At 41.4% G+C, this 25,089-nt stretch overlaps 1 protein-coding gene and 1 pseudogene across 1 annotated transcript in view; both read left to right on the plus strand.

Annotated features, from left to right (window-relative positions):
- The window catches only part of LOC141145445 (fibrocystin-L-like), a 265,012-nt gene that overhangs the window by 132,450 nt on the left and 107,473 nt on the right, over positions 1–25,089 (plus strand). The window contains exons 31-39 of the mRNA XM_073632157.1: positions 5,840–5,961; positions 8,074–8,206; positions 8,328–8,520; positions 10,663–10,805; positions 12,447–12,551; positions 13,889–14,074; positions 15,358–15,528; positions 16,294–16,508; positions 17,680–18,664. Coding sequence (XP_073488258.1) covers positions 5,840–5,961; positions 8,074–8,206; positions 8,328–8,520; positions 10,663–10,805; positions 12,447–12,551; positions 13,889–14,074; positions 15,358–15,528; positions 16,294–16,508; positions 17,680–18,664 — 2,253 coding nt within the window. The remainder of the gene's footprint in view (positions 1–5,839; positions 5,962–8,073; positions 8,207–8,327; positions 8,521–10,662; positions 10,806–12,446; positions 12,552–13,888; positions 14,075–15,357; positions 15,529–16,293; positions 16,509–17,679; positions 18,665–25,089) is intronic.
- Positions 21,316–21,448, plus strand: LOC141146445 (U2 spliceosomal RNA; annotated as a pseudogene).

The raw sequence follows: 25,089 nt of genomic DNA on the forward strand, positions 1-25,089 counted from the left end.
AGAACTATAGGCAAAACTTTTTTTCATTTTGGATAGAGCAAGGGAGGGTTATAACCCCTGTCAGATTTTTTTCGCTATCTATGTCCCATTGGGAAGATTTATCTTCACTTCCTGTGCCATACCCACTCACGGGAAGCAAATTAAGGGAATTCCTGAGGTCACCAGAACTAGTGTCCCCATTGGAAGATTGCTCCTCTGTTACTTTTCTGGGGACAACAAAATTTGGGTTTTTTCATTACTTTCACTTTCAATGATAATGGTAAACAGGAGATATAGAGAGGATGAATCTCCCTAAGGGCACAGGCAGCAATACAAACTGACAGGTGTTCTAATCCCTCTCCACTGTCCAAAACTAAAGTTTTGCTTTTAGTTATACTTTAAACACAAGCTGACTCTAATGCTGACTCTCTGGACTGTCCAGAAGGGCAGCAGCCCTTCAGGCTGAGATTATCTCTTCCTGGACTAAATCCCACTAATCCAAGCCCCAAACTATTTATGCTCCCTCCAAGCCACCATCGGGCACCCTCCCCATGGATTGACTGGGGCTGCATAAATATTCAGCCGCTGATTTGACTCTCCCAGCCCACTACTTCCCAGAATCCTTTAGAAGGCAGGGGGAGGACCATGGAGACATAGAACAGCCTGAAATAATCACAACTTGCTCAACTGACTACAGTAAAACTAAATTTACCTAACCTAATACCTAAAGTATCTAGGAGGATGCCTACATAAATAAGGATCCTTCTTATCAATGACAAAGCATCAGGTATTTTATTTATTTATTTCATTTTGGATAGAGCAAGGGAGGGTTTTAACTCCTGTCAGATTTTTTTCGCCATCTGTATCTCATTGTAGGGATTTCCCTTCACTTCCTGTCTTATTGCCAAACAGGAAGTGAGAGAAAATCAATGCAAATTAAGGGAAATCCTTGGGGACCCCCCCAGATTACAAAAACTAGTGCCTCTAATACTTTTCCGGGGACAACCCAAAATGTGGGATTGTCTTTTACTTTCACTTTCAACATAGCTCCCAACTGTCCCTGATTCGGAGGAACTGTCCCTGATTTGGAGCAATGTCCCTCTGTCCCTCATTCCTCCTCATTTGTCCCTCATTTTGGTCTGATCTATATAGATGTATATAAAATGCACTTTTTATCTATCAAAAATTGTTTTCCAGTGCTAAACCTTTCATCTGATTTCTAAATTGCTGTATTTGTAAATTCCAAAAGCCAATATAAAGGAATAATAGTGGTAAAAAAAAAGCACTTGTGGGTTTAACCAAACTTGTTTTTTTGTACAATTCTCCTTTTAAGGGGACGTGGCCAGGGGTGTGTCTTATGCCTTAATACTTTTGCTTATAGGTGTCCCTCATTCCCATCTCAAAAAGTTGGGAGGCATGCTTCCAATGATAATGGTAAACAGGACAAATAGAGAGGGTGAACCTCCTTAAAGGGGGGGGGGGGGGGGGGCACAGACAGCAATAAAAACTGACAAGTGTTCTAATCCATCTCATCTCTATCCAAAACTAAAAAAAGGTTTTGCCTTTAGTTATACTTTAAAGTAGAACAGGCTTTCTTAACCTTTTTCAACACTGAAGAACCATTAAAATATCTTTCTGGTCTCAGGGAACTCTAGCTAAAAATGACTACATCTACAACTCATAATACATTAGTGTGATGGTCAGTGTGAAAAATGTTCCTTACACTTGTGGTTATTGGGAAGAATTAGCCCCTTACAGAGAACTAAAAAAAAGATCAATGGTGTCAGTGGGAACTTAAAAAACAACGAAGAGAATATATGCAATATTCATTACAAAAATGGGGTTTTGGACCCCACTTTTTAACATGGATCAAAGCATTATATAATAAACCCAAAGCCTATATAAAATATGCTGGATACAAATCTGAAGCCTTTAATATCGAAAGAGGTACCCGACAGGGTTGCCCATTATCTCCCTTATTATTTGCCCTTATACTCGAACCCATGGCCCAATATATCAGAACAAACCAAACTATAACTGGCATTGAAGTAGGAGGTATTACACACAAATTATGTATATTTGCAGACGATATATTACTTTTTCTATCATCACCACAGGTCTCTGGTCCTAACTTAATACCAGCTCTTGATGGATTTGCAGCCCTATCCGGCCTTATGATTAATCCTAAGAAATGCCTAGTGCTTAATATTTCACTCACAAACATGGAATTGATCCCGGCTAGGGCTGCACTCCCATTCACATGGGCAGAAAAATCAATCCCATATCTTGGAATTCATTTAACAGCCTCTCATTCTGACTTATTCTCAACCAATTATCCTCCTGTATTAAGACAGATCACAAATCTAATAAAACAATGGTCGCAACTTCCTTTATCCTGGATAGGGAATATTAATGCAATCAAAATGACTATTCTACCCAAATTGCTTTATCTATTCAGAGTCCTCCCTATTCCAATTCCTTCCTATTTTTTGAGAATAGTACAAAAAAGAGCAACTTCGTTTATATGGGGCTCTTCTAAACCACGTATACCTATACACACACTACATCTTCCCAAAAATAAAGGAGGCCTGGGATACCCTAATTTTACTAACTACTACAGAGCGGCACATTTGGCCAGTCTGTCCAAATACCATGCAAAACAGGAAATCCCATTATGGGCATTTATAGAGGCTTCAGAAAATGACCCTCTATTAATATCAAATTTATTATGGCTTGATCCTAAAGACCGCTTTAAAATTCATAATCCCATAACTAAACACTTCTTATCTCTCTGGGATAAACTAAAAACCAAATATCAGTTACAATCTCCACACAATCCTCTCCTTTCTTTTATCAGAAATCCGGCCTTTTATCCGGCATGGATCTACCCAAATTCTTTTAAAGCTTGGACAACATCAGGCATTCAGACACTAAATGACTTCATAGCATCTAAATCATTCCTTTCATTCCCATCGCTTAGAGAAAAATATGATCTACCAAACTCTGAGATATTTAGATATCTCCAAATCAAAAATTTCTATACACCATTCCTAAAGGGGGATACACCATTATCCCAATTATCCATTTTTGAATCAATCTGTACAAAAGATCCATTTGCTAAAGGTACAATTTCATCACTTTATAATCAATTATATGGAGTACCAAATCTTAATAGACCCTCTTACGTTCAGAGGTGGGAGGAGGACCTGGGACGAACTTTAGAAGACACGGACTGGTCTAACATATGGCTCACATCTAAGTCATCTTCAGCCAACATCTTAGCACTGGAGACAAATTATAAAGTCCTAACTCGCTGGTACCTTGTACCCGCTAGAGTGGCAAAATATTCACCTAATACCTCAGCTCTTTGTTTTCGAGGATGCCCAGAAATAGGCACATATTTACACATATGGTGGACGTGCCCAGTAATCCAAACCTTCTGGAAGGAAGTCTTCGTGATTGCATCTAAAATATTTAAAAAAATAATACAACCAGATCCATATTTAACTTTACTTAATCTAAAACCGGAATGGTTAACACTCTCTCAATTCAAACTTATGATCCAACTAATAACGGCTGCAAAACAAACAGTGGCCAAGGCATGGAAATCTCCTACATTGGTACTAGCAGAAACAATTCACAGAATGAATAATACAATGTCCCATGCTAAGATGGTAGCCATCGATCAAAATCAAATTCCAAAATTTGAAAAACTTTGGCATCCTTGGATAAAACAACAGTTCCTGTCAAACTTCAATGACTCTGTCCTGTTGCCATGGTAACAGATTAAATGACTTACAGAGACACCCATTCTAAGGCTTCAAAGAGAACTAAAAAGAATAATAAACTGACGAGCGGGACAACCTTGTGGACCATACCTCCACCTTTCAACCCTTTTTCTTCTTTCTCTTTCCTTTTCTCCACCTTACGATTAAAGCTCATTATCAGAATTTATTTGACCTATATACACTCTACTTGTAAACAATATGTATAGTAGGTATAAATCATTTAAATACCTACAAAAGTAACTAAGGAAATGATATATATCTTTAATTTAGGTTTACGTGAACCCAATGTTTAATATTTGAAATTTCATGATATTTACCTATATAAACCCTACTGTAAAACAATGAGCTTACTTTATAGATCCTTGTAAACTTACTTTATGTATCTTTATAACATTGTATACTCAATAAACTTCTTTTGACAAGGAAAAAACAACGAAGAGAGGCTGCAGTGACCTAGCGCATTACCACTATACAACTTTATTAAATTGATAAAACAAGTGACATACAAACGCATGACATTAACAGGCGTATCATAAAATACAGATGAGATTGCTTCCAGATCCACACTGCTAAAATAGTGGCATGGGAAGAACTTTCAGCGTCCAATGTGGTTTATGCATTTGAGGGGCAAGCCCTTTTCATCAGAGCCGAAAAGGCTTGTCCCTCAAAACATATAAACAGCATTGGACCCTGAAAGATCCTCCTATGTCACCATGTGGATCTGGAAACAGTCTTATCTGTATTTTATAATAAGCCTGTTAATGTCATGCATTTGTGAGTATATCACATGTTTTACCTATTTAATAAAGTTATAGTGGTAATGTGCTAGGTCGGCGCACCCTCTCTCTGTTTGTTGTTTTAGTGCTACTTGGAAGGGCACCCATAGTCCTGAGGGGGCAGCAAGACATATTGACACCATTCCAGTAACTCATAGAAATAGATATTATATCAAACTCAGAAGTACCGCGATTAATTGCAGGAGGTTGTTTTTGGAATTTTTATTTATGTCAGTAGGAACGTATGTGAGAGGCAGATATTGCGCTTTGCTCAAGGAACTCCTAACAACCTTTTGAGGAACCCTGGTTGAGAAACCCTGAAGTGGAACTAAAGGCAAAGCTTTTTTTCCATTAGAGTAATGCCGCGTACACACGAGCGGACTTCTCGTCGGACTGAACTCCGAAGGACTTTTTTCAATGGAGTTCCAACAAAACGGACTTGCCTACACACGATCATACCAAAGTCCGATCGTTTCAAACGTGACTAGAATGAGGAAGTTGATAGCCAGTAGCCAATAGCTGCCCTTGCGTCGTTTTTGGTCCGTTGGACTAGCATACAGACGAACGGATTTTTCGATAGGAATCGAGTCCGTCGGAAAGATTTGAAACATGTTCTATTTCTAGGTCCGTCGGAATTTTCAACAGAAAAGGTCCGATGAAGGTCCGATGAAGCCCATACATGATCGGAATGTCCGACGGAATCGTTCCGTCTGACCTTTTCTGACGGACAGTCCGCTCGTGTGTACGTGACATAAGGATGGGTTATGATCCCTGTCCATTTTATTTTTGCCATCTGTGTCCCATTGGGGAGATTTCCCTTTACTTCCTGTCCCATAACCACAACAGGAAGTAAAGGAAAATCTTGCTGGTGGTCACAAAAATGAGTGTCCCCACTAGAATATTTCCCCTCTGCTCCTGCTCTGGGGACAGCCCAAAATTTCGTATTTTCTTTTCCTTTTGGTGATAAAAAATGACAAATATAGAGGGTAAATCATCTTAAATGGGGCACAGAAAGCAATAACAACTGACAGGTGTTCTAATCCCTCTCCACTCTATCCAAAACTACACAAAACATTGTCCCTTTAGTTATAAGTTGCGTTTTAAATTCTCAGGAAACAGCTGAACCATACATTTAATAAAATATGAAGAATAAAATAGAAACCAAAAATCCAGAATGCTAGCAAATGTATAATATTGCCATGTCTGTACTTTAATCCAGCACTTTATAAAATCAAATGCAAATTATCAGTAGCTGTATGTGTTCAGTGTGATGTTTACTCTACCTTCTACCACCAGGGGGCACACTGGTAACAATTCATGGCAGGGGATTTGGCGGTGACTCGGCAGTACAAATTGGTGACAATGACTGCACTATTAACTTCATCAACCTGACTATGATTCAGTGCAGGACTTCAGCGGTAAGTAGAGGGTGAGCAGTGATTCTGGTTCCAGGCAGGCCCTCTGGCTATGTAAAAAATGTATTTCGTTGGCAGAATAAGCTGGACCAATATGACTATGCAAAAAAGGTAATACCTAAACTACAGGTTTAATAACTCAACTTAGACAATAAAGGGCAGCTCATTATTGTGAAAAAAAATTCAGCCAATCTTCCCATTCTCTTAGTATAGTTTCCCTGTTTAAAGAAAGAACTTTGCACTGACCTTAGCAACCAGATAGAAATACTCTCTCTATTTCTACATATTGCACATATATAATAGCGATTAGTGGATGCCATGACTAACACAAATGTGGGGTCTATTTATAAAATAATTTGCTGTATGAATGCCAAGGTACAATTAACCCCAGGAATGTGTCTAATATGTCTAATATGTCTAATATGTATAATTCTTATGATTGTCAGCTCCATATAGTGGTCATAGTGCAGCATTTTCCAAAAATACTCCATTATGGCCACTAGGTGGAGCTGACAATCATAGGAAATACACATATTAGACACATTATGGGGATTATTTGTGATGACCGTGTAAATTCTGTAGCATTTGTACAGCAAATTATTTATAAATAGTCCCCAAGCAGTACTTTCTTTAGACACTTGCATGTAAAAAAATTGATACAGCACAGTGGCTTCAGCCTTGTTAATTGGCTCCTGTCTAAATTGGCCCTAGGAAGTGAGGTAAGGGCCTTGGATTGTAATCCCCTAGAGCACATGTGTTAAACACAAGGTCTGTGGGCCGAATGCGGCCCTCCAGGCCATATCATGTGGCCCTCGTACCTCTCCTGCAGCTACAGCACCCCCCTAGTCTCTGCCTTACCTTGTCTCAGTAGTCGGCAGCAAAAAGGACAGAACTCCTCCTTCTCCGTGAAGCCGTGGAGAGGCTCGTCTCTGCCACCCCTGTCTAAGCAATTGGCAACAGAGAGGAGGACGGAACTCCTCCTACAGATCCTGCACTTCTCCGTGAAGCCGTGGGGAAGCACATCTCTGCCCCCCCGTCTAAGCAATTGGCAACAGAGAGGAGGACAGAACTCCTCCTACAGATACTGTGCTTCTCTGTGCAGCTGCAGCACCCCCTCATCTCCTCCTCACCTTGTCTCAGGATTCAGCAGACTCCAGCAGTGACTGACTCCAGCCCTCCTCTGGTCCTCCTCCAGACCCTGCACTTTTTTGCCTCCCAGCTCTGCCTCCAGCTTGTTTCTGGCAGCAGCACAAGGTAAGGGGGGTGCACCGTGATGTAAGAGATGGTGGGGGACTCTTGACTTCTGATGGTGCGAGGGCAACCATAATGCTGATGTGGCCCACGATGAAATTGAGTGGTGTGAATGTACAAAATGTTAAGCACTGCATAAATTCTGGTGCTGTATAAAAACCTATAATAAATAAAATAAAACCATTGAAATAACTGGACTTGGCCTTCTCTCCTGGATTAGAGCATATTGATAGAAAATGGAGACTGTGGGGCTAAGTATTTTAGGAAATTGCTATTATACTTGGCACCATATAGAGGCCAAATGTGGTATTTTCTGTTTTATATTTATGAAAAGCATTTGACCAACACAAGAAATAGCTTACAGGTACAGGTACACTTATATAGCGCCATCAATTTACAAAGCACTTTACATCAATATTGTACATTCACATCAGACCCTACCATCAAGGAGCTCACAGTCTAAGGTCCCTAACTCACATTCATACATACTAGGGCCAATTTAGACAGAAGACAATTAACCTCCCAGCATGTCTTTGGAGTGTGGGAGGGACACTCACATAGGCACAGGGAGAACATGCCAACTCCAGGCAGGTAGCGCCGTGGTTGGGACTCAACCCAACAACCCAAGTGCTGCCAAGCAGAAGTGCCAACCACTTGGCCACTGTAACATTTGTTTTTGCCCCTTTTGCCCAAAACAAATGGACATACACTGGGTGAATTACAATGCATTTTTTTTTTATAAATGCAACCCTGTGTGTTTTAAATAACATCTTCCCATTTTAAAATTCTCAAACATATATATCACATTTTTCTTATAGGTAAAACTGGCCTACACACAACTAATTTCTCAAACTTTTTTTGCAGGGATCTGCTGGACTTGCCAATGTTGTTGTTTTCACTGGTGGCTTTAATAGCACCTTACAGAATGCATTTCGTTTCATTTCGGACTCGGCTCCAACTATAACTGGAATCAGCCCAAACATCAGCAGCGTTCTGGGTGAGAACATACACTTTATTCCTTCTTACTGTATATTTTATTTGTGAAGTATATATTCTCTAATCAGATCAAATAATTAAACCTTTAATAAGTGTATATACAATTCTCTGTTTTTTTACAGGTACCGCAACACTGACTATTTTAGGATCGGACTTTAGCAATGCATCAGCAGACATCGCTGTGTTCATCGGAACATCATCTTGTGAACAGATAGAGTGGACACCGACAAACATTACATGTGTCCTTCCTGCTCTTCCTCCTGGGACCTACCCAGTCCTGGTCCATGTGGCCAATTGGGGATATGCAGTTTCCAGGTACTACTGTGCCAAAAGTAACATTATACATAGTGTATGGTGCTCTCTGTAATTGGACAAAATTGTCTTATTTATCTTCTGCTCCATGAAGGAGGGGGCTTGGAAAATTTTGGGGGCTTCTGTGATATCTCATTTTCCCTTTGGAATCCTGTGTTTTCCCTAAGCACTCTCAAGATTAAATGTGTGGTTGAGCTGTGTTTTTAGCACAGCCCCTCCTTAAAGAGGAACTGCAGTGTGCTTACATAATTTGTAATAAAAACATCTTTGCAATTCTGAAGCTTCCCTCCAACCACGTTGCGTAATATTTTATATATACTGTGATTCTGTACTTGCCAAACATGCTGCAGAAATCTCCCTCCACTAAGTCTGGCTGCATCCATTTTAACTGTGGGCAGCTGAAGCTGCCTGTTCACTTCCTAGATTTACACACACATAGAGGCACACCTCCAGGTCTGCAGCCCTGCAGCTCTCATTGGTTCTCTTATGACTCACCCCCCCTTCCTTACAAGAGTGAGAGAGAGAGAGCCATACATGATGCCATAAGCCTAGGTTAATGACCAGACAAGAAACAGGAAGTGGGCTGTAGAAGGTATTTACTGGCAGAAAAAAAAATGTTTTACTATCCACAGTTAAAACAACAAGGGCAGAAGATTTAATAGATGGAAAGTTGAAAAAATGACTGGAGGTCCGCTTTGCCTTCTCCTCATATCAAAAAGCTGATGCAACTGATTGGCTGCTTGTGCTGCCTCTACCTTCCCCACTCTGAACTCCGCTGTACATGGACAGCGAAAGTCTGATGCCAGGTCAAATGTAAAAAATGTATATGAAACGTCAGCTTAAAAATATATATATTTAAAGGTGTATTAATAAATACAGAGCTACATTAACCATTCATATCTGCTGTAATTCACAGCTATGCCAGTTACAGTTATAGCAAAGTACCTTTCTATATCACTTTTACTTTTTACTTTTGGCCCCTGACAAACGTACTGAGTGCCGTTGCTCACTATGATTCCCCTGGCAGTTTTTGCATGTTTCCTGCATGCTGCGGGGCAGACACCTTGGTCAAAGTAATGTAGAGAACCACACTCACAATATTTAGTATTGTATTGAATTTTATAGTTGTAGAGCATCTTGTATTGAAGGGACAGAGAAGGTTAGTCACAAGGCTGTGTACAACTATACAAACTGATTCTTGATATGCAGTTACTGTATGTTTTCTCTGGCTTCACTAGCTACATACTAGTAAAAAAGCCCAATAGAGTCTGGTAAAGGAGATCAACAGTGCCAACCTTCATATTTCTTTCTATTCAGGTTTCCTTTATTCAATTAATTGGGCTGAGAGTGAAAGTGGCCGTGAACCCATTAGGCACTTAGCATTGCACAGAGCTGTTATAGTATTATATTTCAGGCACTGGAGGCTGGAGTGGTAGCTGTGTAGTAGGCTTCCAAGAGGGAGTACAGAGTAGACCTCACCAGTGGGCAGTGGCGTTGCTAGGGGGTGGCTTTTGGGGCTATATCCCCGGATCTGGGGCCCATAGCCCAGAGTCTCTGCAGGGGTCCCCAAGGGCAGGAGAGGCTCTCTGGGGACCCTGATGTAAGTTGGGAGCTCTCTTGGGACCCTGATTTAAGGGGGAGCCTCTCTTTGGACCCTGATGTAAGGGGGGCTCTCTGGGGACCCTGATGCAAGGGGGAGGCTCTCTGGGGACCCTGATGTAAGGGGGGGTCTCTGGGGATATATATACACACACACACACGTATATTATATACATGTGTATGCCCGCCCAAGCGTATGACTTTCTTTACTACGCTGTATGGGCTCTAGTCCCAGATCTTTTGTAGACCTTGCAACGCCCCTGCCAGTGGGTACACTCATTGGGGTTGATTCACTAAGACTGGAGAGTGCAAAATCTGGTGCAGCTGTGCATAGTAGACAACCATCTTCTAACTTCGGCTTGTTCAATTAAGAGTTGACAAAAATAACCTGGAAGCTGATTGGTTTGTATGCAGAGCTGCATCAGATTTTGCACTCCCCAGTTTTAGTAAATTAACCCCAATGTCCAGTGGGGGAGTATCAGTAGAATTTGGAGTCTGAGAGTCTGAGAAGTATATGACACTTACTGACTTCTGGTCTGATTTCAGCACAGGCATTGAGGCATCAATAAAGTACATTCTACATGTGAACAGCATCTCTCCAAAGTATGGATCCATGTACGGAGGATTTCAAGTCACATTGAGAGGATCCGGATTCAGTTCTAACCCGCAAGATAACCTTGTACAAATCGGTAAGTTATAACACTGTACTAAGAAAAGTCATGTTACATGGCAGAGTTTTTCAATCCCAGTCTATCGCTGGAAGGGTGGTGTTCATAGCATGTGAAAACTACAAAATGAGAAACTCTATAGCCACGCAACTAGAACTTCTCCAAGCAGGCCAGCAATGGCAGTGCATTTATTTTCTTTATTTGTACAATGCATGAATAGGAACACCACTATTTATTCTTATGCAGATATTACGCATTCTTATGCCCCGTACACACGATCGAACATTGATCGGACATTCCGACAACAAAATCCATGGATTTTTTCCGAAGGATGTTGGCTCAAACTTGTCTTGTCATACACACGGTCACACAAAGTTGTCGGAAAATCCCATCGTTCTGAACGCGGTGACGTAAAACACGTATGTCAGGACTATAAATGGGGCAGTAGCCAATAGCTTTCGTCTCTTAATTTATTCTGAGCACATTTGTGCGTCGGATTTGTGTACACACAATCGGAATTTCCGACAACGGATTTTGTTGTCGGAAAATTTTATAGCAAGCTCTCAAACTTTGTGTGTCGGAAATTCCTATGGAAAATGTGTGATGGAACCTACACACGGTCGGAATTTCTGACAACAGGGTCCTATCACACATTTTCCATCGGAAAATCCGACCGTGTGTACAGGGCAATAGTCCTAAAATACATTGTTTTAAGAGGAGTGTGAATGATGCCCATCTATATGTGTGAATGTCCATAGCTTTATGGAAATCTCCCCATCACAAAGTTCCAAAAAGTTGTTCCTTGTCCAAAGTTTTTAAAAATGTCCTAGTTTGTCAAAGGATTACAATTAGGAGACTCTGTCACTTTGACTCAATGGAAAATTGACAGGATCTCTTGGCAGGACAATCACCCACCCACTGATACCTTTACCATGATCCCCTGCCTCTCCATATTTCATTAGGAGCTAGGGGTCCAATCCTTGTGTAAGCTGTATGTTGGCCTGTGTTGGAGTATATAATGACCCTCTTCCCTTGTGATAAACTTCAGGCCTGGTGATTGGCAGCTCTAATGCAACCACTACATCATGGGAGGAAGGGGAAATGGTCACAGGAGGTCCTTCACACCTAGAAGCACCTGGTACTGTATCTCCAAGGGCACTGACAAACAGAGTGTGGGCTCTGACAAAGAAAAAAGCATCCAAGGGTCACAAGGACTTAAATCTTGGTTCATATAAAGTAGTGAGAAGAAAAACATTCAGAGTGCTCACTGCCTCGGATCAGGATGCGGAAATAAAAAAAACAGGGCTACCCACCAGTGGGTACCCATCAGGTTACTAAAAAAAAAAAAAACATAAACAGGAGGAGTACCACATCAAATAATAAAAAATCCAAAATGATTTATTGGTTTGCATTAAAAAAAAATCAAGTGAGTTTAGGAGGTCAGAACCTCCCCCCCCCTTTCATCAAGGCTTCAGTTAAAGTAGAAAACTTGATTGGACTCAAAAGATGAGTATCAGTGGGTGGATAGTCTGTCAAAAGAAACTGTTGTTTTTACCTAAATGGCCAAAATGGAAGCTATTGTTTTTATTTGAAACCTCGAAGTAAGCTTTATTTGAAGTTTTTATATTTAGAATGTTTTTTCATATTATTTCTCGCACTCAGGCTCCCTCCCATGCAGTGTCTCTTTTAGCTCAGCCACTGAGTTGACCTGTGTGATACAGAGACCTGGAAAAGTCTTCAATGTCACCAATGAAGGAAGCAATACACGTAAGTGGAATAGTGTTCTCTTCTTAAATGAGACATGCATGAAAATGGTATTCCTTTACACAGCATGACCTCACCTGTAAGCTAGTTATTCTTGTTTAATTTTAAATACCTATTACATTAACAACATTTTATGTATATGCATTTTTGTGGTCTTCACTGTCTTAAAAGTCCTCTACCTTGGCCCATATTTAGGAATCACACTGCTCCTGGCACAGAGGGCTCCCTTTGGCCAGGCTTTATCCTAATTAGTTTTCAATCATGTTAATGCCTGTTGTGATGACAACTAAAACTTTAATGTGCCAGTGTGATAACTGCTCTTTATGAAAAGCTAGCCCTGGTATATACCGTTCATAATGCAGAAGTCTGCAGAGAACATTCTTTCATGTCAAATGAGCTGCAGAGAGACCAGTGGTTCCTCTGAGCTGTACTGTGCAACTTGCATTTCAAGCAAAACTATATAGCATAACAGCTTGGTTATATCACCAACTTGGCTTGTTCTCAATAAGAACAGCTATGCAAATCAGCCAGTCTCCTGTGCCCACCCTACATTAAGATCATTGTGTTGTGTTTTTGTCCACCCCCACCTTTAACTGCTATGACACGGTAAGGTAAGAGGAAGTGGCCACACAGAGCTTCTTGGAATACTTCCATATGAAATGTGACTTTTGGAGAAATGGGAACCCCATAAACAAGTGATTCTCTCACCATAGTAGACATTTTTACAAAAGAGCTCTCTGTGAAGAAATGTTTTACTACTTATCTGTACCACTGCTTGTGTGTTGGGTCATTGCACTCTTGAAGAACATCCAACACACTTCCAGGAGTGTCAAATCATTGGTCCCCCACTGACTGGTTTCTTCTTCCTGCCCTTATGCCACTACTGTGTGTAGCAGCCAACAGGTAGAGCCACAGCACGCTGCAGGGGAAGCAACCATCTGACATTCCCAGAAGTGTTTCAGATGCTGAAGATTTTTAGGTCATCTTACAAAAAGCTCCCTATAAGAAAAAAAGTTTATACTTTCCTGCCTTGTGGTCCGTGCTTTGGATCTTTGCAATCTTGAAGAGGTGAAATGGGTGAAGAATTTTTAGCATCCAACATACTTCCAGTAATGTCAGATGTCTTCCCCTCCGGAAACCAGTTATAAATGTGAGAGAGTACACTGCTGCTACTTACTGTAGATTATTTTGGGTGTAGTGGTCACTATTCTCCTGTCTCAGAAAGAATGACAACTGGGAGGTAAAAAGACAAAGTTTCTGTGCAGTATATTCTCTCACACGTATCTTCTTTTTTGTGACTCCACCTTTGCAACTGGTAAAATCATTTTATTTTATTTCAGAATACGGAGCTGGCTATGCTTGGTTTCCATCAGCACTGGATATATCTGTAGGTGACACTGTAGTCTGGACATGGAACTCTCAGCCCTTAATAACGGGTATTGGATATAGAGTATTTTCAGTGTCAGGTCCTGGCAACCTTACCTATGATGGCAATGCCTTCAACAGTGGACCTCGAGTGTCATCAGGTTTGTATGCAGTTTATCCATTACTATAGCAAACTATCCATTGTCTTATAGACTGAATGGGTATGTTTTTGATGGCATGAGCTGTGCTCAATAACTGCAAAGTAAATCTGTATTTATAACTAGCTAATAATCTTAAAAATTTGCAGATTCTATCATTCATAAAGGGGTATGGCTCATACAAAATCTTTGTTCTGCTTACATTTTAGTGGATATAGGCAGACCAGGATGAGAATAAAACCTGCTTCTGTTTTAGATAAACCATTGGTATTGTTATGTTGTAATATTATAGTATGTTCAGTACAACTCTGCAATACACGTATATGTTTAATCTCTTTAAATGTGTTGCAAGTACAGAAAAATATCTAGTGATCCTGCCAAAAATCCAGTGAGCTCCCAACTTCCAGGTGCAAGTACATAAAAAAGCCTGTTGATCCTACCAGAAATCCTGTGAGCTCCTAACTTCCTGCTGTGAGCTTATAACACAGTGTCACTGCTACAATGACATCCCGAGGAGTGTTGTCAGCCCACCTAGGATCCATGCACACTGGGTGTTTAGCCCCAGTGCACGGGGCTCTAGCGTTAAACTACTAAAAGCCAGAGAACAATTCATCAGGTTTAAATGCTCAAAATGCATGGCACCTTAGTTCTTTGCCGGACTAGAGAAAAACACCACTCCAACCCTTTCTGTTGATTTCTTTCCCAGAAAAACAACTACTGCCTTGAGTCCCATGAAACTGCCCACATTTTTTGTGTAGGGAAAGGGCCCATTGAACAATGAGTTACGGTACCATTTTTACTTATTTTTTTTTTACCATCATTTCTATTGTTTACTGGATAATTTGTACAAACAAGAGGTTATCATACAGCATGTGTCAAATAACACTTATATTGGAAGAATGGTAATTACAGTATGTGCGGTTCATCTGGTAATAATTTGTACTCTGAACGTAATAGTAATTGTTAAGCATGGATGAACAGTTGGACCATTTTACAGTTTAACATTTTAACAATTCTGGATTCCTTTTTTGCAAGCCTAGTGATTATGTCAAAAGTGTAATAAAAGTAGTTTTTTGCTTCAAGAAAAAAGTAAAAGAAAAAAAATTAATGCCGGGACATGCTATATATTGGAAGAGGGAGGTGTGGGGATAAATTTGAGACATGCGTATACAAATCATTGAAAATATACCTAGCATTTAAAATTCTCTCCTTTTGGGAATTGTACATTTGACAATTCTCCATTTAGTTTGTATGGTGATGCTTTAACAGTGTTTACTTTGTTTCAGGCGTCTTTTCCTACAAGTTCACATCTCCAGGAACCTATTACTACAGCAGTGGTTACATCAATGATGGACAAACATTATACATGCAGGGGGTGGTCTATGTCTCTCCACTCAAAGAAACCATCAGTGCAGTACAGGTGACAGTTGGAGGATTTGAAGCTAATTATGTACCAGGTAAGTAATTTTGGAACTAGATTAATATTTGACTAGCACTGTTGTACTCACTACAAGAGATGAGTGCTATAGTGAATTGGTAGACAGTGACCCAAAGAACCTCACAGGTTCAATATAGAACAAAGTGGCAGTGGGCCTTTCCATTTGGAATGCCATGCTCCAAGGGGAACGCAAACACCTTGTCCCCTGAATGACCTCAGTTTACCTTAAAGGATTCAGTGGCAAATTCTGCTTTCAGGGCCACTGGTCCTTTTAGGAGACATCAATTGGCCCCTGTGACATCAGTGACCAAAAAGTAATTGGCTTACATCCTTAATACTCTTAGAACTCGGTAATATTGCAAATTGCGGCTTTACTATGCATTCTCATAGCTCAAACCTGTTCCTTCATCCCACTTCGAATAAGCTCTTGTTACAATACCTTATTTCAACAAGAGGTGGCTAAGGATAAGATCTCTATCTACATACAGTATTTATTTCCTGCCATAACTAAGGACCTGTGGAGAGAGGCATGACCCAATATATTACTACATATAGGGATCCTTCTGCTCTGTTCTATTTTTTTTCCTTTATTGTACCCATTACATGAGAATTATACCTTGTACTTGTGTGAAGCTTTGTGAATTGAGCCAATAGACATACAAGCAGACATTCAGATTGAATCTGGTTATTCAAAAGATAGAAATGTGTAAAAAATAGTATACTGTATATAATCAGACTTGTGTGTGTTGTTCTTTGTTCAATTTATATTTGGGTGTTTCTGCAGTTCCCCTTTCACCTTCACCAGCTGCTGACTGTGTCACTCCAGAACCTAGTTGTCCACAGCTAATTGATGGTACATCAAGCAACTATTCTATCTGGTTCGGGTACTCCAACTGTTACTCACCTTCTATTACCAGAATCACACCAACCTATGGAACAATTCATGACCCCATAACCATACTGGGATCTGGCTTCAGCAACGTTACATGTGCTAACCAGGTAACTAGCTAAAGGAGACCTTAGAGAGAGCGAGAAGTAAATGCATGTAGCAAGAGGGAGAAGAGAGGAACTCAAGTGGCAATCTTACTAGAGTAACTAAGAGTTGTAAGAAAGCAGTGTACGCAAGATCTAAAAAATACATCACTTTGTAGTTTTGGTTTTGGGTGAAAATCCCCCTTAACCAAGATATTATGAACCTTGGATTTCCACATTGGGCAATACTATGCAGTCCATGTTAGTAATCCAACTGATATACATTACTGCAGACCTGCAACATTCACTCAATAAAAGGGATGACCAAGGGTGAGTTTGACAAAATTTTACAGAAAGGGAAAGATCTCAGTTTCAGTCATTGAATTACTTATGTGAAAATTGTTTTAAAAAAATGTGTATTTTTTTTTTCTTTATTTAGGAGGTGTAGATTTTTTGAGGAGGGGGAAGGGTGTGCACTGTGCATCTATGGTAGTTTATTTTATTTCATATTTTGTTGTTATTGTATCTTTCTTTGTTGTATTTAATTGTTGTGTATTGTCACATTAAACGTTTAATTTGACCTTTTTCACTGTCTTTGGGTTCTTTCTGTGAAAAAAAAAAAAATAATAATAATAAAAAATAATACGCCTAATGAGGATCGTTTTTGGTACTATAACAAATCTGGGATATTTGAGAAGGGCTTTGAAACCCTGAAGAGCTTTTTAAAACCCATTGCACCCTTCAAAATTAAAACAAACAAACACAACCTTAATTTTGTATACCCCATTGACTTGAATGCAGTTTGTCAAAATGGCTGAAATCTCCAAAATTTCTGTAAAAATGTAATGAAAATTTTCAATTTCTTTCATTACTAATGATCCAGAGGAGCACTCCAGGCATATAATGCTGCATAGTCCATACATCAATATCCAGAATGTCCCATTTTTTAATTATATTATCCAAGCCAGATAGCACTGTATAACAGGATAGCACCAGAAGGTGAACCCCAGGACTCAAGATTCACAGGACTTGTTGCTTTTCACATAGCAATTCTGATGAAGACATTAGAAACTATGCTATGAAATAGAAATACAGAAGTGAATAGGTCAAGTTCTTAAGGAATTTTTAGTGGCAATATCATTTTTACTGCAAACCTAATAATAAAAAATATACTTACTGTATATCTATGTTTTTCTAGGTTTCAGTTGGAGATTACCCATGCATAGTCCTGTCTGCTGATAAAACTTCAATAACCTGCAAGTTAGATCCTCAGAACTCCATGAATATTGGAATTGCAGAACTTGTATCTTTAACAGTGAACAACTATGGGAACGCTATCAGTGCTATAAACCAAGAGATGAACAGGAGATTTGCCTTGTTGCCTCACATTGATTCCATCATACCGAACAATGGTTTTGTTTCCGGACGTACAAGAATAACCATAGCTGGATCTGGTTTCTCAAACAACACCGCCACCTCCATAACAGGCTTAGGCTGTAGTATTGTCTCAATGAATTACACAAATATTATTTGTGACACTCAAGCCAGTTACGCTCACACTGTTAATGTCCAAGTGACAGTAAATGGAATTACGGCACTGTGCAAAGGAAGCTGCAACTTCGTCTATACCAGCCCAATCACAGTGGTTACATCAAGCATTTCCCCAAATGTAGTTCGCAACACTTCAACTGTGTTGAACATTTATGGCAGTGGATTTGGAGCAGACATTAATGACATAGCAGTTTACATTGGAGATAGTGTGACAGCCAGTGTGGTAAATGTCAATGACACGAAAATTATATGCAATGTAGATCCAATTCCTGCTGGGAGCTATCTGGTCAGAGTTATTGTCCTAAGCAAAGGCTTGGCCCAGAACAATTTGATCATAAATAGTCCTGCTGAAGCTGTACTTTTAACACCATCTGGAAGTGTTCTAGGTGGAACGGTTTTGCAGATAGACGGGAATGGATTCCCCCCAGTAAATACTACAGTGAAAGTTAGTGGCGTCCCATGCTTTATTCTGTCAGTAACCCCCGGCAGTATCCAGTGTGTTACTCCTGCAAGCTCAGCTGCCAAGATTGTCACAGTAAACATTTTCATACCATCTGCATCGTATCCATCACTTATCTATTACTACTCAGAGGTGGACACTCCTACAGTAACGTCAATTTCCCCCAGCGCAGGTATAATATTGTATATATGGTACAAAAAAAGCAGATATAAAAATGTTAATTAGTGCAGTTATGTGTTCATTAAAAATGGAAATATTTTTGTAAACTTAACTTATAAAGCTAACTGAATCTGACTGTACATTCAGACTAGGAAAAGAAGGGGCAGACAATGAGGTTGAGTTACTAAAACTGGAGAGCAAAATCTGGTGCAGCTCTGCATAGAACCAATCGGGTTCCAGTTTTTTTTTTTGTCAAAGCTTAATTAAACAAGCTGAAGTGCTGCTACCATGCACAGCTGCACCAGATTTTGCTCCCTCCAGTTTTACTAAATTAACTCCAATAACTTGTGCTGGAAAGGAACATCCTGACTGCAGAGAGTGAGCAGAAGGATGGCTCACTACTGTACCCCTGCTGCCCTTTCAGTGTTCAGCCACAGGCTGGGGCAGGGATGTGACAAGGCTGAAATGCTTAACTACAGAAGAGAAAAGTCAGGTCACCATCCTTGTTGTTCTCTCTGTAGGGCGGTGTAAATTATAGAACTGTGTGGACAGAAATATAAATTGTTTTGCAATTTAAAAAAAGCCTTAAGTTGGCCATGTACATTATATTTTAGTCCACAAAGTATCTGTAATGTGAGGGCCTTCCAACAATAATTCATTACATTGCATCCAATAAGGCAATCCCAAACACAACTGTTGGAGGATTTAAAAGAGATTTTACGAGACAGTAGTGTTCATAGGCATCTTTGGACACATTTTTATATTTAATGTCTATTTAAAGTGAATCTGTACTTTGCCCATGCACGATAAGGCAACAAGTTCACTTTAACCCCCCGCCCCCCCCCAGAAGTACATACTTTCTTTTCACTCTCATACCACTTCATTCAATGGCCAGGAGCAATCCAAAACAGTGTGTAATTGGTGGGTCGCTGGAATTGTAGTTTACATATGTAGCACTAACCCCACGTGAGCTGCTAGTAAATGGTTCCCCTACTCCTGCACAGCCAAGCAACAAGTATTTTCCATTCGCATCCAGACACAAGAAACCGTCTTTGAGCTTAGTTTTGTTGTTTTATTGGGGGCAATAAGCTTGGATGGGGTAAAGGGGTTATTGGATGCCCAACTTGACATATTCAATGAAAAGGGGCAACTTACTCCCTATGTACAAAAATTCTGGACTGTTCTCCCTCCTGGCCTCCAACAGTCTTTATTGATCAAGAGGACCAGGATCTCAATAGAAAAATAGCACAATATGTTGTGAGCTGCATACAGGAGTATCTCCTCTCCTATGTAGGAACTGCTCCCAGCTCTACTGCTTACAGGAACTACCAGCCCTCTTGACTTCTTGTCCACCAGCCCACCTGGATTCTCTGAAGGTTTCCGGGGCAAGGGATAGGAAGGTTTACACATAGCGCTGTCCTCCTGAAAGGCTTGCTACATGTGGCAGTCTCTCCCCTTGTGAATCCCTGGGTGTGCTGATGTACTCTCTCTGTCCTCTTTGCTCCCTGCTGCTCCTCAGGCAAAGATTCCTTTCCAAACCATGATGCTGTTAGGATCTTCCCAAGCCAGCTCGAGCCCAGCCTGGAGATCCCCCCCCCCCCCAGACCCAGGGGTCCCTCCTAGGCCACCAACAGACTACTCAGCACTCCATCTTCCACACAACTCCCCTGCTAGTATGGCTCCACCATATTTAACCTCCCTGGCGGTATGCATCTCAGGATCCTGGTGCAGTGTACTTACCTTGTCCTCAGGATCCTGCGATGTCCCCCCACTGTGTCTCCAGGTTGTGTCCTCCGCCTGATGCCTCTGTGTGTTGGGCTCTGTTTACTGCAAGCGTTGTGACGCATGGGGGGGGGGGGGGAGACCGGCAGCAAATTCAAAAAGTTCAAAATTCATAACACATACAGTACACTGTAATCGTACAGATTACATTACTGTATGAAATAATTTCACCTACCTTTTGTCCCTAGTGCTTTGTCCAGTGCCCTGCATGCAGTTTCATATTATATATACTATTCTTTTCTGCCTGGCTATGGCATCCAAAAAGTGTCCCTTTACGTCAAAAATGGTTTTAGACCAGCTAGAAAACAGCAGTAACAAATTAGAACAATATATATAAAAAAGTGAAAACAGGCCTATATAAATTAGAACACTTGCAGAATTGAGCGATAGTAAATCGTGGGGAAATTAATGTTATTATTATTATAATATTATTCTTTATAATTATTTATAGTTTATTATTATATTACAATTCATGATTTTGTGTTTCAAACGTTATCATACCCAGGATGTCTACTAGACTCTTGTTTGGACAGATTTAAGTGTGTTATTACTAAGAATTACAGGCCTAAAATATAAAACGCCAAATGTCTATGCAAAACAATGTACCGCTTTGAGACGCAAAAATCTGGCATAATCATACCGCCAGGGTGGCTACAGGCTGACTCAGCTACCCTGCCAGGACATTCTGCCTATGGATTGGCCAAGTTCTCAGTATGCAGATCAGCCCCCTCCCACCAATTTTTAGTTTCTCCAAACTTCCAGATCCAGGGGGAGGTACCAGAGACCTGTCCCTGTGAGTCATCCAGCCTGACCTGCAATAAACCCTGACCCAATTTCTGACCCACAAACTAACCATGAGTCATAACACAAATTTGCCTGCACTAACATTCTCGGCCTTTTGGCTAAGATCAAGTGTAGTATCTGTTCTTATCAGTTTCCAGGAGGTGGCGCTTGTATCCATCCCTGATCTATGGCGAAATAGAGACGGGATTGCGGTTGCTATGCAAAACCTGCTGGAGTGAAGGTAACCTGGAGCAGTTTGTAGCTGAAAGGGAACCCTTCTGATGGGGATGGAGAACCACGGGGTCTGATCCGGAGGGTCGGGACCCTGGCCTTCTGGCCTGGATTGGGGCAGCTCTAGCTCCGGACAGTTATTTGGGAGAGGATGCTGGCTCCCCTTTCTCCCACCGGGGGAGCGGCCAGTATTTCCCAAATGTAATTAGGTAGGAGGGATGGAACGACGGTGAAGCCTGATGGCAAGGGCTCTCACCAAGCTTCCAGAACTCCATGCCTTCCTGCCTGGGGTGGGGGCTGCTGTGGTCTGGGCTGTGGGTCAGGGTTGCTTTGAAAAGCCAGTGGTGAATGTGCCCCTGAAGTGGCAGTTCAGGGGTGCCATACAGTCACTGTGTTTAGGCATTGATTTTATGGCACCATGGTCACTTCACCACTACACACGTTTTTCACACCTGCCTCTTGGGCTAAGCCTTTCGGCTAGGACTAGGGGAAGGGCCGGCCATTGTATTGCACAATGGTCACTTTCACTCTCCCACCTCCTCTATCCCCTCACTCTTTTTTTCCCCTGTTTGTCACTTTTTTGTATTTTTTCGTTTGTGATGTATACACGTTTTGTCACTGTGGCGAGTAGGGAGGGTCCTCCAGCCTACTCTGAAAGTCTTTGGAAGGGGTGGACATAGGCCTTATGGCTTGGTTCGCCCTCTCCTTGGGGGTCTCCCTTCGGGGGAGCCCCACCTGTACTTGGGTTGGTCCTTCCAGTAAACGGGGGTCCACCTGGTTTCGGCCAGATGGTCCCATTGTATAAGTACCTCAGTCCCTGTCTGGAGCCTAATGCCCCGGGGGATCAGGGTAAGGTCTTTCCCTAGTGGAGGACTCTGAACACCCATTGCACGTTTTTGTGTGTCACTCTTTATGTGTGTGCACTTTTTTTTGGCACCGGGTGGAAGTTTTTGAGGTGTGTTTTGCACGCCACTGGCTTTTCGTTAAAAAAAAAAAAAAGACACTGGTAGCACACTACAGGATGGTACACATAGGGTTTAGAATGCCACATGTGAAAGCATTGATTGGCTCAGTGTTATTGGACACAAACTTCTCCATACCTTACTTCTACTCCCAGTGCTGAATGTAGTGGCGTAGAAAGGTAAATATATATGCTGCTGAGGAGGGTTACAATAGAGATCCTGTTGTTTTGCTCTTAATGGGAAATATACATTAAAAATAAGTTGCCTAGAATTAAACTCTAAAAGTTCAAATTTAATGAATGAACTAGTAAATAATAAGACTTTATTGTCACTGTATAAAAACATACAAATTGTCCCAGACAGAGGGGGACCAAGAAGAAAAGCGGGGCTCAAGGGAGAGGCAAACTCAATATGTGTTGAATGCGAAATACATCTTTATTGGTACAAAATTACAAGACAAGAGCGTCCGGACGTCTTGGCTATTGATGTCTGCAGAAACCTATGGTAAATATACAGGAATGCTGAATGCGGTTAGTGGTGCAGACATCAATTCCCCCGGGGGGAGGGGCGGCTCAGGGCAGATGGTGCAGGAAAGGGGAACTGGGAAAACGGGGGGGGAGGGGGGAGAAGGGAAGGGAGGGAAGGGGGGGGGAGATTTGACGGGGAGGGGAGGGGGGGGGAAAGGGTGGGAAGGGGGGGGAGAAGTCTGTTTGTATCATGTCCAAAAACAGACTTAGCCATCTATTTTTATTGAGTGGGGGCATCTTGATGGATTTAATGTTAAGTTTGGCCTGTCTTTTATAAGGCCTACCCTCAGCTTCCTCTCTCTCGTTTTCCTCCAAGAGGGAGCTGAGGATAGCTAACACCTCCTCATCCTGATTTTCAGGTGTGTTCCTACTAGTTACTGATCCTTGGTTGTTGGTATGGATGAAGCGCAGGAAGACTTTGCGTATAAAGAGGGTGATGTCCTTAAATACTGTAAATTCGTCCATTTGGTTGGTGGGCGAAAAGGACATCCCTTTTTGTAAGAGATTAATATGTCTCTTATTTAATTTAAATTTACAAAGATTAATGATTTTCATGTCGTTCCTATCCCCTTCATCCATAGACATTTTGATTATTTCCGTTGGCTTCTGGTACGGGCTCCCCCCCTGGCTATCTGTCTCTGCGGTTCGGGGGCTGGTTGTTTGTATAGATTCGAGTTTGCGTCTGGGTTTTTGCCCTTGTCTTCGCTCTCTGCCCCCTCCCTCTCTAAAAAAGTCACCGTTTTTGTCACGTTTTCTTCTTCTGTATCACTCGAGGATTTTTTACCCCTAGATAATTATCTATTGTTTCTTCTCCTGGAGTTGCTTCTACTACGTCGTGGGGTTAAATCAAAAATGTCTCCCTTCTCCCAGTCAGTCAGGTCCCGTCTAAACTTGGATTGTTTTGTTGCTTTCAAAGCGGACTGCGTCTTTTCTACCTCTTTTTTGAGGACCTCGTTAAGTTTCTGGAACTCCTCTAGTTCTTTATAGGGTTCTAGTCCTTGGGAGCTTTCTGTAATCGCTTTTACCAGTTCCTCTAGTTGTGTTTTTTCCTCCTCAACTATTAATGTCATAACAGATATCCCGTGACCTATACAGAGCTCCTTCCACTTTTCCAAGAATCTGGGACTGTGGAGATGCTCCGCGGGTATTACTTTGTCCCTAAGGCCCCTGGGTACTATCCTGTTGCTAATGTAGGTTTCCAGGAAGGACACGTCCCACTTTCTATTTAAATGTTTAATAATTAATTTTTTATGTTCCTTGAACCGAGTTTTTACCTCTTCTTCCTGTGTGGGAGTGGTCACCGTGTCCGTCCTGAAAGCCTGACTAATTTCACGATCAATATCTTCCCCGATTATAAAAGCCATGCTAGATCAAACAAGGCAGCAAATAAATCAAACAATGGGTCACATAGAACACACAGGGCAGTTATAGGTAATGCTATGAATATCAGAAAATGCCTCAGGAATGGATCACTGGGAACTGTGATTCCATATTCACACATATATGGCTAATATACTTCCGTCCATAGGATGCATTGATGTCTGATCACAGACCTCATATCAGCACCCCTCTCAACGGCTGATTACCTTCTCCCAGGTCCCCCCCCCCCCGTTTCTCCCCCCCCCCCTTCCCACCCTTTCCCCCCCCCCCCTCCCCGTCCCATCCCCCCCCCTTCCCTCCCTTCCCTTCTCCCCCCTCCCCCCCCCCCGTTTTCCCAGTTCCCCTTTCCTGCACCATCTGCCCTGAGCCGCCCCTCCCCCGGGGGAATTGATGTCTGCACCACTAACCGCATTCAGCATTCCTGTATATTTACCATAGGTGGTTTCTGCAGACATCAATAGCCAAGACGTCCGGACGCTCTTGTCTTGTCTTGTCTATCCACACATGTTATATGTTCCCCATGTCTGTGTATGGTGTGTGTTTGATCAATTTAGATATTGATCAATTTTAATAGGGCAGGGTTATATTTGGGTCATGCTCGTGCATATATCTTCATGTTTAGTAATTTTGTACCAATAAAGATGTATTTCGCATTCAACACATATTGAGTTTGCCTCTCCCTTGAGCCCCGCTTTTCTTCTTGGTCCCCCTCTGTCTGGGACAATTTGGTGCAATGTTTATGGGGGTTGGAGGGCAACCATAGCCTGATGGTA

Source organism: Aquarana catesbeiana, linkage group LG05 (genome assembly GCF_042186555.1).
Source record: "Aquarana catesbeiana isolate 2022-GZ linkage group LG05, ASM4218655v1, whole genome shotgun sequence".
NCBI classification, from domain to species: Eukaryota; Metazoa; Chordata; class Amphibia; order Anura; family Ranidae; genus Aquarana; species Aquarana catesbeiana.